The following is a 15,114-nucleotide window of genomic DNA, read 5'->3' on the forward strand; positions in this document are numbered from 1 at the left end:
TGTTTATCTCGGTACCCTATCAAAAACTTAAGACAGTTTCAGTTCCAAGCTTTTTATTATACTAATGAATTCCACATGTTCCTGATATTTTACAATTCAAATATATCTATTTGGATATACACATACATATTCCATCACTGCACACCACGGAAAAGAACAAGGGGTAACGGACACAAACTAGAACAGAGGAAGTTCCATGCTAACACAGAGACGAGCTTCTCTACACTGAGAGTGACAGAGCACTGGAGCAGGCCATCCAAAGTGGCTGTGTCATCTCCTCCTCTGGAGATACTCAAGAACATCTCCACACCTCACCATGCAACCTGCTGCAGGGAACCTGCTTTAGCAGGGGGTGGGATTAGATCATCTCCAGTGGTCCTTTCCAGTCCCTACAACTCTGTGACATGCTTACAATTACAGAGTGCTCAGTTTACAATTATGGAGATCAGAAGCAACCTTTTTTAAAAATCAGTGCAAGTATCTGCACACAGAGGACTTCTCAAGGCTTCAGTTGCTTCACGACAAGTTCCCAAGCTTTGCTCTCTAACCATTTATTCATCTCTGGTATGGTCTTCCTTGAGCTCCAATTTTATTTGGGAATGAAATAATTACCAACTTCTCTACAATTTAAGTTGTATCTCTTCTAAATGGTAATTATTGAGTAATGAAAGATGATATAATCAACCATGCCTACAGCTCAGAAAAACAGCTGTAAATTCCTACTTCTCCATTTAGCTGACGGTTGAAGAAATTTCTTACATGTATCAACACAATACAACAACAAGGGAACCCACAACAAAGGATGCTAAGTGGGAAAAAACAAACCTACCAAAAAATACCTTCACTGTAGGCTGGGACTGCAACACTTTTAAGGCAGCCTTGCCAAGTACCAAGGACTACAGTAACATCTACTAGACCAAAATCTTCAGGGATAAGTAATTCTCTCTGAATAACGATACAGGAATAAATACAGATGAGTAGTAAGATCACCTATATCCTAAAGACAGGGAAGTGCAGCGATCCACTAAGACTGGGCCAGTTCCAATACCTGGGCACATGAAGACCTGCATGACCATGGTTATCAGGCAGGCAGGAAGAAGAAAACGGCTTCGTCTGCACCAGTGACTTCCAAACAAATGTCAAGACTCCACGGACAGACTGTCATTTCTATTGTCACACCACAGCAGCACCACTCTGTCTCGCTCCAATTTATAGGAGGGAGAGGAGGTTCTTTTATTATCTATATACCTGGCGTGAGATTAAGAAGCAACGGTTCAAATGTTGGTCCTACCAGTTTATTACAAATCTTAATTAGGGAAATGGGGGAAGGGGAGGACAGACACTATTATGAATTAGGGTAACGGGGAAGGGGAGGAAGGCAATAGAAAAGATAGGAAAGAAGAGGCAAGGAGTCTTTATAGGAAACAAGAGGGACATAGTCACCCCCATGGATCCAGCGAGGTTCGTAGTTCAGTCTTTGATCTTCAGTAGTGGTGGGTCATCGGGCATTGTTGTTCTATTGACGACGAAGGACGACGACCATGGTGATGATGGCCCTTTTTCAATGCTTCAAAGTGGTTGAGTCAGCTATCTTTGGAGTGACAGCTCAAATCCAAAGTGGTCGAGTCAGCTCTCCTTTGAGTGACAGATCAAACCCAAGGTGGTTGAGTCAGTTCTCCTTGCGGTGGCAGCTTCTGGCTCTGGGATCTCAGCAGGAACCTCCTTAGTTCTTATCATTCTGGCCTTGCCAGCAGATAAGAGGAAGCAGGGAGGCACCAACTTGCATCTTGCCTTCGCAGGATACAATGGTATCATCCCCCAGCCTCCCATACCAAGCTGGAGCGGTTTGGCCACAGGCCAGACCTTCCGCCAGTGAACACTCCTGAGCACTCTCTTCCGCTCTTCTACAGAGCAAGCAGCTCTGGCGGAAGGGGCTTGCAAATGTTCCCAAAGCTATATCGATTGTCACACAGTTAGCACCCAGCACTTGCCTCCTTGACAAGTCACTCAGAGTCTTATCACAAAAGAAAAACCTCAGGAAGCAAGCTTTGAGCCAAAAAAACAAAGAAGGATTCTCACACCACCCCGTGGCTCAAAGATATTGCTTGAAATAAAGCACAAGTGACCCTCCACGGTGGTGAGGAAAAGAAAAGGGAGAAAATAAAAAGACAGCAAAGAAGCAGGGGGAAGGAGGAGGGGGAGAAGGGGAAGATAATCGTTACACAATTACTACAAAAGAGTTCTTGGGCTTGGTTACAAATGTTGCCCTGATCTGTTGGACTTGTCCATCATCAGTTGAAGTAGTTACAAAATACATGGAAGATGTAACACGTTGTATAAATTGAGTAAAACATGGAATCATACACGGTACAAACATAAGAGTTGCAACAACACACAATATCAATTTGCCACAGACACCACTCGGTGACACCTCGGGAGCGGTGACACGAATGTTACATGATGAATAAAAAGTAGAAAGTGAAAAGAGACAACCATACATTTGGCAATAACCAATAACAAATAAATATAACAAATAGAGATACAACATTACTACCCACAACAACACAAAACATAGTACTTTTGCAACTAAAATACAAAATGTAATCAAGAGGTATATTCAGTATTCTAACATGATCAAATTTTCAATATTTCTGTCACAAAACATTAGAGTCCTTTCTGTGTTCAGTCAAGGTCCATAGGAGTATTCGGAAAAAATAAAACGAGACACCGACTTGCCCTTTTTTTTGGGCTTTGTTAATATGGTTAAAAAAATGAGGGAACAATCCAGCAAGTGTTAATTTTATATTCCTTTTTCGCGGTGTCCTTGGCCTTCCAAGGATATTTGTTAAGGTATCCCGTTAAGGTTAGGGAAACGAGCCTCAGGTTAGCTGAGCCAATCGACACAGGCTGGCCCAGGCGATAAGTGTTTCCCTTTGTTGTGAGCTTTCTAATACATCCACCCTTCACCACCCCCACCCCGCTCACTTGGGAGGGGCGGAGGCATCAGTTTTCTAATGGCTTGGATAGCCCTTCAGGTTCTCTGAAAGAGGCCCTAGGACCTGGGGTTTTGCTTTCCTCGAGATTCTCGAGCTTTTGTTCTGGCCACCAGTTAACTAATTTCTCTAACCTATCTGTTGTCAATCCATCCATCAAATTTCGTGGAATACCCTTTTTCCAGCCCAGAGTCCAAAGTCCATTACGTCTATGAAAGATATTCCGCCTACCGGTTTTTACTGGCAATGAGACCCTTCCAGACCCACTGAGCTTTGGGCAAGGTGGCCTGGGGGCAAGACTGGCTGCTACAAGCCTTACACCTCTGGGCTCAGATTTACTGGGAAAAGAAATCACCAGCCCATATTTTCTTCCATAGTTAATTAACTCTTGGGCTACCTCCCCCCATGTCCATACTTTGCATCCTGACTGCAGATGGTTGGGGGTTACAGTTTCTTCTAACACTGCCCGGGTTCTTTCTCCCTGTGACATGGCTTGTATCCTTGCTTGTAATTGTATGCCTATGGGTTTCAGTGATTCTGGAAGCCCTCTAATTAAAGGGGTCATTCTCTCAGGATCAACGGGCATCATCATGGGCGATTCATGATGTGGCTGCAGCTTTCTATCATACATCAGTTGGAGACAAGCAGCCTTTTGAACGCTCTCTACTAATTGGCCAGTTGTTCCAGTAATGGCAAGAGGGTCTCCCTGTTCTAAAGGGTTGAGACCACCTGCCCAATAGGCAGCCCTTTGCGTTAATGACCAGGGAGCACGATTGTTACCAGTAGTTAAAAACACTCCTGGTCCCCAATAACCTTCTGCTTCCTTTTCTGTTAACCGAATCTGGTCGCCACCAGTGAGACTCACCCTCCATACATATTCTGTTTCTGATTCCTTTGGAGAGCGGCTAAAGTCCTTTTTGAGTTTTGCTAGTTCGGTGGCCGAGAACGGAATTTCCTTAACATTCATTTGAGGATCTAGATCCTCACTGTTATCGAAGGTATATTCTGTTTTTATCAAGGGACGTAATGGGGCTATTGGGGTTTCTAATGTGTCTAGTCTTTCCTTTATTTCTTGTAGTTCCTCCTGAGGAAAAGTTTTTTCTTGAGGCAAACTATGGGTGACAGTATCGATAGTATCTTTACGTGTTAACAGTTCCTTGAAGGCCATCTGCAACAAAGCCGAATTATGTTTCTCTCTAATTGTTCCTCGAGATTAACTATTTGATTCTGCAGAGTTTTTACCAATTCTTGTGTAACTCTAACCGATTCCTGTAATGCTTCTATGGTTTGGAGTTCTGCCGAATGCTTTTCATTTCGGAACTCCACGGCAGCTTTTAAAGCAGCCCCGAGTACGGCACAAATAAACGACTTTCCTTTTCCAGCTCGCGTACGAGCCTCATTCTGTAAGACACTAATGCGGTCTGAAACACTCTGCAAATTATGCCAATTTTGGCGTGCCCAGTCCACCCCGACAAAGAGGGACGAGCACCATGCTTTTCTAAAAGGTCAAATAACACATCTTCACATTTCATACTGGCAATACTGTTACTCATTTCTTAATACAATGAAAGATCTATACTAAGGGAGGAGGAGGTACACGTGTTCAAAAGCTCAGTTACTCCTTACCGCTCCTCCCAGGGAGATACACCACACCTAAACAAATGCAAATACTCCAATCACTCCTCCCTTTCTTTGGGGGGAGCACAAAAAACGTGAAGCTAAAGCAACACTTTCTAGGTTTCAATAGAGTAAATAAAACTTCTTGGAGAGGCACAAACGTTTAAGTCACAAAATATCACTTCAAGTTTCGCACTTCAGTCACCAAATAACCAGAGAAGTCTTCCCGAGGAGGCACACACGTATTAATCAAAATGCAAATAGTCAAAATACGTCCCCGAGAGGTACACACATAAAAGGTAAAGTTTCAGAATACGGAGCGGTCTTCCTGGAGAAGGACTCACGTCTAAATTTTCAAAACTATCGCTCCTTGCAACTCCAGGAGGTACACACAGAAAAAAAAAGTTTCAAACTATATCTGGAAGGACAACACTCTCACAGCGGGTATCCTGCCAACTACGCCAATAAAAATGTTTCGCTCCAATTTATAGGAGGGAGATGAGGTTCTTTTAATATCTGTGTACCCGGCGTGAGATTAAGAAACAACGGTTCATATGTTGTTCCATCCAGTTTATTACCAAACCGTATCAGGGAGACGGGGAAGGGAAGAAGGGCGATAGAAAAGATGGAAAAGAAGGAGTTGCGTAAAGCGGGGAGAGTCACCAGCAGGATCCAGCAGCGGTCCCCTTGCACAGCGTTTGAAGGTCCCAGGCAGACGCAGCAGGGGGACGGGGCGAGAAGCAGAGTGGCCGGCCTTGGGCAGCAAGCAGGTAGACGAAGAAGTCGAGGAGCCAATCCTTGAAGCTGCAGCAGCACTCAGGCAGCAAGCACAGGGGAGTTCGACAGTATGCAGGAATCACCTCACGAGGAATCTGATCGTCAGGAATCCCTCTTCTTCAGGAGGAATCTGCTGCCAGAAATCCTCCATTCTTCATGAGGAATCTGTTGTCAGAAACCTCCGTTTTTCATGAGGAACATGTTGCCAGACACCTATCCTCATGGTTTTCAGCTCCTCTTTTATCCTCCTTGTTCTCCTGCCTACGTGACAAGGATGGGCCTTGAGCAAGAGTCATTGAGTACCCCCTGAGATGGCCATCATTCTGAGATAGGTCCACACAAAGGAGCACTTCACAGCTATTTAGCTGCAGCTCATCTCGCTCTCGTTGCCCCTGGCCTTGCCCATCTGTGTCCCCCAGACAAAGGATCTCATAACCTTTGCCCAGGACTTGCCTGGACTTTGTTCATCTGTGTCCTTCACACAAAGGATTTCACAATCCTTGCACGGGACTTGAACGAGTCCATCTGTGTCCCCAGCAAGCTTTGAGACACAGACGTTAACAGAATAATATCTTACACATTCTCAGCCTGTTGACCAGTCACATCCCACTCCTGCTACCCATCCAGTTCTAACCCTCATGTGCACAGGACTCCAAAATACTGTACAAGGCAATACAAGTCCACGTGGTTTTGCATGCTACAGCCCAGCAGTACTGGAGAACATGACAACAGACTCACACCTTCACTGTATACGTGCCCTCCAGAAACACCCGGTCAGGCAATACTAGCTTTACCAGCATCCAAGCAGACTTGTGAAGTCAACACCAACTGGGTATGCATAGCAGACACTACACAGCACGCAAGAATGAATGCAGCATTCTGTACTCTGTAGGAACACTTCAGTAGACATCAACACCAAAAGAGCAGGCTCAGAGGCAGAAAACGCTCTGTGTTTATTTTAACATCAACTACAAACATCGTGCTGACAGCAAATAGAGTGAATTGACACTAATCTTACAAAGCAAGAACTTAACCTGTAAAGAGAAACTCGGTAATCAAAGAAAGCTGTGCTGGCAGTTATTTTTCTAATGAACCCAAATCCCCTTCTAAGAATGCCCACAGTGGGGCCCTACTAGACTTTCACCCATTACCACGCAACTGAGACTTAGTAAACTACGCTCATCGTTAACAAGGTGTAAAACTACAAACTGGGAGCAGACATCAAGCAAGACAACTCTCAAAGGAGTCTCACACTCCCTTTGATTTACATATTTCAGTGAACTTCTATATTCTCCAGCTGCTCAATTGTTTGTATGAATACATATTGATTTCTCACATGGAACGTCAACTAATACTTAAGGAAATCTTTCATTCATTTCAGTGAAGGAAATTTATTTAATTTCAACAACCCAGAAGACCAATTATTACACTGGTTTCTTTACCACTCATGCTGAAAAAGCTTTGAACGTAACTGTGTACTTCAACAGTTCAAACTGTACTTGCTGTGCCATTTAAAACTCAGTAAGCACAATTGCAGATTTTGTTCTTAATTTAACCCTATTTCTGAAAATCACCTACACGCTAAATATTTTACTTTAGAAAAAAATAATTCACTTGAAATCAGGCGGGTGAACAATGTTAAGATTTTTGTTAATACATGAAAAATATTACAGTCCACTTTATTTCCTTTTACTCTTCCAGTGCCAGCTGCACACCATCACTAACACCTTCAGGCCTTGTTGCACCATCTTCTTCCTCATCTTCTTACTGTAGGCACATTTCTGGCTTTAAGTAATTTTTGACACCCAGGGCTGGAAAAAAAAGCAAGCAGTTAGCAAACATTACCTTCTCTTATCTCTTAACAGCTGCAAGGACAAATGCTGTCAAGCTAAATTGCACATAGATAGCTTTTCCTCTATCACAAAAAGCAAATAATACAAGAAATGCCTACTTCTATTTTATTACTTTACGTTGTCAGTTGAGCTTTTTCCTGCTGAAGTAGTATGATCCCAGAGCTGTAGCAACTGCTCTCCAATTTGCGGGTCTAGCTCCTAGAAATAAGCAGAGAATTAGAGAAGTCTGTTCTGTATTGAACTACCTGGAACACGACAGATAAAGGCGATTACTTTCAGTTTCTCTGGAAGAACTCATTCTCTTTGCTGTTGAGACATACACTGGAACCTCCCTGCACAAGATTTTGCTTGTTTTAAATAGGGCTGAAAGAAGACAAAACATCAGCCCAGTTGGTTCAAGCTTTCTTTCCATCCACATTTCTTAAGAAGACAATTCTCACTGAACAGACCACCACTACACACAAGAACATCTGAACCACATATCCTGTGCCTTTCTAAAAATAAAGATTATTATTCTCTCTATTCTAAGCTTAATTCAGTAAAGTGCAAACAAGTGATAGGTTGCCTCTTTGTAGAATCACGGCCATAAATAGAGAACAGTTGTGTAAAGATCCTTAAGACTCTTTCGGTCTGAAGAACTATTTGCCATAGAATCACAGAATCAATTGATCAGGTTGGAGAAGACCTTCCAGATCATCAAGTCCAACCATATTACTCTAACAGCCTTCCGCTAAATCATGTCCCTGAGCACCACATCCAAACGGTTCTTGAATACATTCGTGCATGGTGACACAACCACCTCCCTGGAGCCTATTCCAGTGCTTAACAACCCTTCCTGTAAACAAGTTTTTCTTCATATCCAACTTAAACCTCCACTGGCACAACTTGAGGCCATTTCCCCTCAGCCTGTCTCCTGTCACCAGTGAGAAGACACCAACCCCACTTTCGCTGCAGTCACCTTTCAGATATTGGAAGAGAGCAGTAAGGTCTCCTCTCAGCCTCCTTTTCCCCAGAGTAAACAGCCCCAGCTCCTCCAGTCTCTCCTCACAGGCCATATTCTCCAAGCCCTTCACAAGCCTTGCTGCTCTTCTTTGGACCTGCTCCAGCACCTCCGTGTCCTTTCTGTGCTGAGATGCCAACACTGAACACAGTACTCGAGGTGGGGCCTCACCAGTGCTGAGTACAGGGGCAGGACGACCTCCCTACTCCTGCTCACCACACCATTTCTCATACAGGCCAGGATGCCATCGGCCTTCTTGGCCACCAGGGCACAGGTGGCTCATATTCAGCTCACTGTCCATCGGTACACCAAGGTCCCTTTCCATCAGGCAGCTTTCCAGCCATTCCTCCCCAAGCCTGTATCTCTAAAGACATCCTAGCAAATCTCTGGAACAAAAACTGAAACACAAAAGGAAAAACACAGTTTTAAACTGTGGAATTAAATAACGATTGCACTGAAGACTAAGCATTCAAATCAGTTTTAGGGTGATCTCACTATATCCCTCAAGCAGCTGGATGTATAAAGATGTTTAATCTAGAAAAATCAAAAGTATCTTTCTTTTTTCCTCTTCAAAGATGCTCTCTGAAATCTGACCACGAGCAAAGTCTATTAGTCACTTGTGATTACACTGAAAGACTCAGCAAAGTTTTAAATGTCATAAAAACATCAATCATAACACTGTATTACATAACAGCCCACTAGCTATTCTGTTAAGTTGTAGATGTTACTGCATTTTCATTCCCATCTTCTGTTAATTTTTCACATGGAATTAATACAAGGTAGCTGTTTGTCAAACACAGAAGTCAGAGTTGCTTTGGTTTTCTTTTTCTCCAAAGAACAGGGAATAGATTAAAAAAAAGACAAACATTCACAGAGTATAAAAAAAGGAAACAAACAAGAAGATTTCCTCCCCTACTTATCTCCTTTCTCCAAAAACAAAAAAATCAAAACTACAACAACGAATCACATCCAGCTCATCTACCACTTCTGGCATCTTTTCTGCAAGTCATAATGCTGTACTCTCCCTGGACTCCTGAGTTAGCAGCACGCACTACTGTTTGAAGACACTGAATTGGATTCACGAGGCAAGGTTTTGGTAGCAGGGGTCTCTGCATGGAAGCTTCTGCAAGCAGAATTAAGCAGTGTCCCATGTGAGAGCAGAACCAGCTCCAACTGCACCAAAAGGGATACGCTGCTGCCGGAGCTGAGCCACAGGAGACACCAGCTGCGCTCTGAGAGGATCAGAGTTAAGAGAGGGAAAACGACTGCACAACAGCAGCTAAGAGAGGACTGATAAATGGGAGAGAAGCAGCCCTGCAGGCCCTGAGACCTGTGCAAGAGAACGGGAGGAGGCGCTCCAGACATAGAACCGAAGCTCTATGCAGCCCAGGAAAGGCCCACAAATCAGATTCACAGAGGCTGGGAGGGACCTCAGGGGATCATTTAGTCCAACCCTTCTCCTAAAGCAGGTTCCCTAGAGTATGTTACACAGGAAAGTATCCACGCTAGTCTCAAACACCTCCAGAGAAGTCTGCACAACTTCTCTGAACAGCTCATTCCAATGCTCTGTCAATCCTAAGAGTGAAGTTTTTTCTCACGTTCAGATGGAACTTTGTGTTCCAGCTTGTGCCCATCCTCATCTTTTCCAGGTTGGTATCTCAGGTCTCTAGTCTTACCTCATGCAAGAAATGCTCCAGGCCCCTCATCATCTCTGTGGCCATCCATTGGATACTCTAAAAGTTCCTGCCTTTCTTGAACCAAGGAGTCCAAATGTAACCAAAATGCAGGACTTGCACTGGATCTTGTTACAAGGTCATACAGCTGGCCTAAGCCCATTGATCCAGCTCAACCAGATTCCTCTGTAGTGCTTTCCTGCACCCAGGCACATCAACATTTTCTCCCAACCTGGTGTCATCTGCAAACTCACTGAGGTGTTACTTAATCCCTCACCCAAATCATCAAAGACATTAAGCAAGGCCAGGTCCAATGCTGACGCCTGCAAAACACCACTAGTAACCAGGAGGATTTAACTCCATCCACCTCCATGAGCTGGGCCCAGCCATCCAGCCAGGTTTTTAGACGGTGTACCTGTTCAAGTCATGGGCTGCTGTCTTCTCCAAGAGAATACTGTGAGAAACAGGTCAAAGGCTTTACGCACGTCTAAGCAGACTACGTCCACAGGCCTCATGATGAGGACGGTCAAGTGGGACTTGCCTTTCATGAACCCACGCTGACTAGGCCTGATCCCCTGCTTGTCCTGCATATGCTGTGTGATTGTACTCAAGATAACCTATTCCACGACGTTCCCTGGTACAGAGGTCAAGGTGACAGGCCTGGAGTTTCCCAGCTCCTTCTCCTTTCCCCTTTTTGAAGATGAACTGACAGTGGCTTTCTTCCATTCCACAGACACCTTCCCCATTTTCCAATACCTCTCAAAGATGACAGAGTGGCTGGGCAATCACTGTTTCCAGCTCCCTTTGAACTCATGGGTGCATCCCATTGGGACACATGGATTTGTGTGCACTGAGTTTCCCTCGCTGATCTCTGCCTGACCCTCCTTACCTACCAGCATTAAATCACCAGACACGCAGTTGAAACAGATTTAGCTCAAGACAGACTTCAGTGGAAATTAGTAGATGGAATGGAAATTTTTTAAAAAAGAGAGACTCGACGCAATAAAACATTAACTGCAATGTAAATTTCAAATTCTCATGAATGTGAAAAATGTGAAAAATGGAGGTAAGGCAACATCAACCACCGACACTCCAGATTTCAGCATCTCTTCCTTTCCATTTCCTTTCTGGAGGAGAGCACCAACACAGCAGATCATTTTCAGTACCAAATAACACGCCAACATTCCTTTCCAACAGTACATCTGCTTTTGACAAATCATTACATGCCATCACTATGACAGCTGCATTCACTTAGACTTGTTCATTAGACTAGCTTTTATAAACAGTTTTGTGTGAAAAAGATATATTAGGCTTTTGCAAACCAAAGTGGGAAAGTTCAGCTTAGCCCTTTTTACAATGCAGCTAATACACAGATTCACTCAACCACACCAGGTCTTTAACTTCCAATCAGGTTCTATGTTGACAAGTATCTCTCTAAACTAGAATTCAACAAACAAAATATTACTGCGTACTCTTCAAAGGTCATGAAGACCAATCCTCTGACCTAAACATTTGTGAAGGCAAGACAAAGCTGCTCAAGAATCATAACACAACTTCCTAGTCTTCTAGGTTTTAGAAATCACTGCTAAGGCATGAGAGATTTCATCCAAGTCTGTCCTACTGTGAGTCACTTATCAGTCTCTCAGAACTGCCAATGCATTGTAGCTGCTTATTCACTTACAATGTTAGCTTTTGACTGCAAAGGTAGCTGTAGCAATCCTTCAGCTTTTTCCTTTGTTTCTTTTTAATGGATTAATGTAGCTAACTCATTAAAAACAACCTGACAGATGCCTGAATGCCATTCAGTCTTCACTATTTGAGCAATAAGGTAAGTTACCTGAGAAGGCACATTACAGAGAAGAATGAAGAACTCTTTTCTTAGCCATCACATTCATTTGCTTTTACACTTTACTAACTAGAAAGTCAAAAACCCTAAGTAAAAATCTTCACACTGGAGTCATCTGCTGCACTCCCCTCATAATTGGTATTAAGTAAGGACTAAGTAAGAATTCACCTGAAAGCAGCCAGATCCTTGAACAGAAAATAAAGTAGACCAAGCTGCTCTCCCAAAAAGCTCTGTTTGGTTTTTGTTCGTTACTTGGCGTAACAGACTGTACACCTTTCTGTTGAGAAATATCAAGGTTTTGCAGATTGCTGCTTCTCATTATAAAGTACCAAACTAGCAGACTTAAGTCTTGGTGAAGTCTTGGAACCCCGGAAATATGCAGATATGATGAACTTTTAGTTTTCAACTTTTACAACATAAGGACAAATCTTTTCACGGTATTCCTGCTCTCCACCCCCAGACTGTATTACAAACACGGAACTGCTGAGTTTGTTCTGTATGGATTGCCTTTTAAATGCATTCTGCATGGATTGCCTTTTAAACGCATTTCAGATCTATTTTACATTTTCGAAGCTCCTTTCAAAACAAGTATTCATGAGAAGCAGCAAACAAGCAAGAAAGAAGACGACTCAGTAGCCTAGTGATTAACTTAAACGCTTCGATATTTGACACACCTTGTGTCCTTCTAGAAATTAATCCTTCTCAACTGTTGCCTCAAGTACTTCAGGAAACACCCATCTCTTTCACAGTGACTAAATTTTAAAACTGATAGACTTCAAAATTCCTAAGCCCTCCAATGCCACTGTGTCAATACCTAAAGGTTTAGAATAGGTTTACTTCTTAGTGATTGGTTTACTATCACTTTGGTTGACTACTGAAACACACTGGGAGAATTACCGCAGCAGCCTCAACATAAACCACACGCTTTGTTGAAGTGTTTGTCGCTCAAAGAGAAAACATTACAAGAAAAACAAATTAAAGGAGCAAAAATAAGGCGGGTAACAAAATGAAAAAGAAGAGAATCAGTATCTTGGTATCTGCTACTACAGAAACAGAAGGAGGCAGAAATCAAAGCAAAAACAACGCATTCAGAATTACTGCATAATTCTTCAGATCTGTATTATGTACTAGCTCAGAAGAAGAATCTAGAACACCTTCTCAGCTTATTATATACAGTTTTAGAACAACTCTTCTACTTTGGATAGCTTTACCTCAGATTTCCTATTTCACATAGACTTGACATCAGCAGTGTACAAACAATATTTTAACCGTATCTAACTAGCATAATGAGGATATTTAGTCTAGGTTGAAAGCTGCAAGAAAAAAAAAAGTGCTATGCAGCTGTTAAAAATCAAAACACAAAGATCTTAATTCATCCATGTAATGCACAGCACTATTGAAAGTTACCAGTGAATTTATTTCTGAAATTCAGAGTGGATATCAAAGTGGGTAATTTAGGAATGCTACCTTTCCAGACATTGGAGAAGGACTAGCACGTGGGCTAGGACAGGAACTGTTGCCTGTAGATTTCACTGATGACTGATCTGACTTCTCATCTGATGTTCGTTTGGAAGACAAAATATTTTTTTCTTTGTATCTCCTTGGCTGATGAAATGCTGGATGTGCAGACTTCCTCAGAACTCTAAACACAGAGGTTGGTACCAAATGGTGTTAATATACCATATTAATATTAATATTACCATATACCAGGGTTTGGCAAGCAATCACAGAAATACTAAGGTATACACAGTAGCGTATCACATAACTACATGCATTACAGAAATTACAAACTATATCAAACACTTCAAATCTAAGAAATGCATACTGCTCATCACGCATCAGTTTAGAATGCTAAACTTTCTGCTACTACTTTTACTACTTTCTCTCTGAGACCACAATTCATGAACGTTCTTACCTGTACTGTCATACAGCAGGCACACATATGGAACTTTTATCAGTGAAATCATAGCTACAAAGCAATGCAGGAAAACACCAATTCTTCCCTATTTCCTTTTTTTTTTTTCCTTCCCCTTTTTAATGCCTCGCTAAAATACAACTGGAGCTTTTATAGAAAACAGGGTTCTTTTAGCTGTAAGTTTTCAGAAGCTTACTTTTCAGCATTAGAGGAATCATCAGATAATTCATTTTCTGCTGAGGTGCTGGCTGACCTCCAGGTAGGTGCTGAAGGAAGTTCATTGTAAGAAACAGGCCTTGGCCTCTGACCAACTCCTGAAGGCTGCAGCAATCCCGCAAACTGTTCTTCAGTACTTAAAACAGATACAATTGTTCTTATAGTTATTTCATCAGCTTGAGACCAAGGTTTAGAAGGAGCTCTCATACGGCGCAGAAGTAAGCTATGCCACTTGAGTTTGAGTTGCATCAGCAAACCAGCAACCTGTCATGAATACAAACTGTTAAACACTAATGAAAGTTAGATTACACAGGTATACACTCTCTTATCAGGCAGCATCTGGTATTCTATGATGAACAGAGTGCAAGCCAAAGGGCAATACTCAACCACCAGTAAAGCAGGAAGAAAAAAAAAGATTTAAAGAAAGCTACTCAGTTCCTATGAATGGAAGAAAAAAGGTGCTCCAAGGTCATTACTAGAACTTTCCATTTCAATCAGCTCTGCGAGAAATTCAAAATCATACAGTAAACTTACAGAACTTATCTTTCACTTTCACTTTTATCCTGTAGGAATACAGACTGACAGGGAGAAAAGAAAGTATTACACGATTTTGAAGGAAGAGCTTAATTTCTAAGGGAGATCATTCTCTTATGCATAACAATTCAAATGACAATATATTTTAGAAGACCAGAATTTAACTTCCATATTATCTAAAAACTGTTCTGAACTCTTTTGCAAGATGGCGTTACTACCGCATCTGAATGTTGAATGTTTCATAACCCAGTCATAACTCCACCTTCTAAAGTATTCACAGCTTCTCTGAACATTACTTACTTCAGAGTCCAATTTGAAATGGAGCCATTCATCTAGTTTCAGTAGTGCCACATTGGATCTTTCGTCCTCCATCCCACTGTCACTGTCATCATTAGCTACCCTATTTCCTGAATCAAACAGATATAAAACGAGCATTCACATTTCCATACAATCGTCATCAGATGTGCACTATTCATAGCATAATGCATGAAATAACACAGTTTTCCTTCTAAATTAAACATATTTTAAAATCACATTTATTTGCTGCGAATACATCTCAGTAACAAGTCTGCTCGCCTGCATTTGCTTCAGCAGAACTCCAGCACCCAGAACTCCTGAGGTCCTGTTACGTAAGCACCCACATTCATGACTCAAGCCACATAACCATTTGTTGATATTGATGAAGGTTAT

At 42.2% G+C, this 15,114-nt stretch overlaps 1 protein-coding gene across 1 annotated transcript in view; it reads right to left on the minus strand.

The window, feature by feature from the left end:
* Window positions 1-4,327: 4,327 nt before the first annotated feature.
* LOC306956912 (3'-5' RNA helicase YTHDC2-like) overlaps window positions 4,328-15,114 on the minus strand; it is a gene marked incomplete at both ends in the record, with an annotated part of 39,770 nt that continues 28,983 nt past the window's right edge. Inside the window, 9 exon segments of the mRNA XM_079548244.1 lie at window positions 4,328-4,491; window positions 7,081-7,172; window positions 7,353-7,438; window positions 11,928-11,961; window positions 11,963-12,105; window positions 12,107-12,127; window positions 13,227-13,401; window positions 13,871-14,154; window positions 14,725-14,831. Coding sequence (XP_079404370.1) covers window positions 4,328-4,491; window positions 7,081-7,172; window positions 7,353-7,438; window positions 11,928-11,961; window positions 11,963-12,105; window positions 12,107-12,127; window positions 13,227-13,401; window positions 13,871-14,154; window positions 14,725-14,831 — 1,106 coding nt within the window.

Source organism: Tetrao urogallus, assembly GCF_951394365.1.
Source record: "Tetrao urogallus genome assembly, chromosome: Z".
Classification (NCBI taxonomy): Eukaryota; Metazoa; Chordata; class Aves; order Galliformes; family Phasianidae; genus Tetrao; species Tetrao urogallus.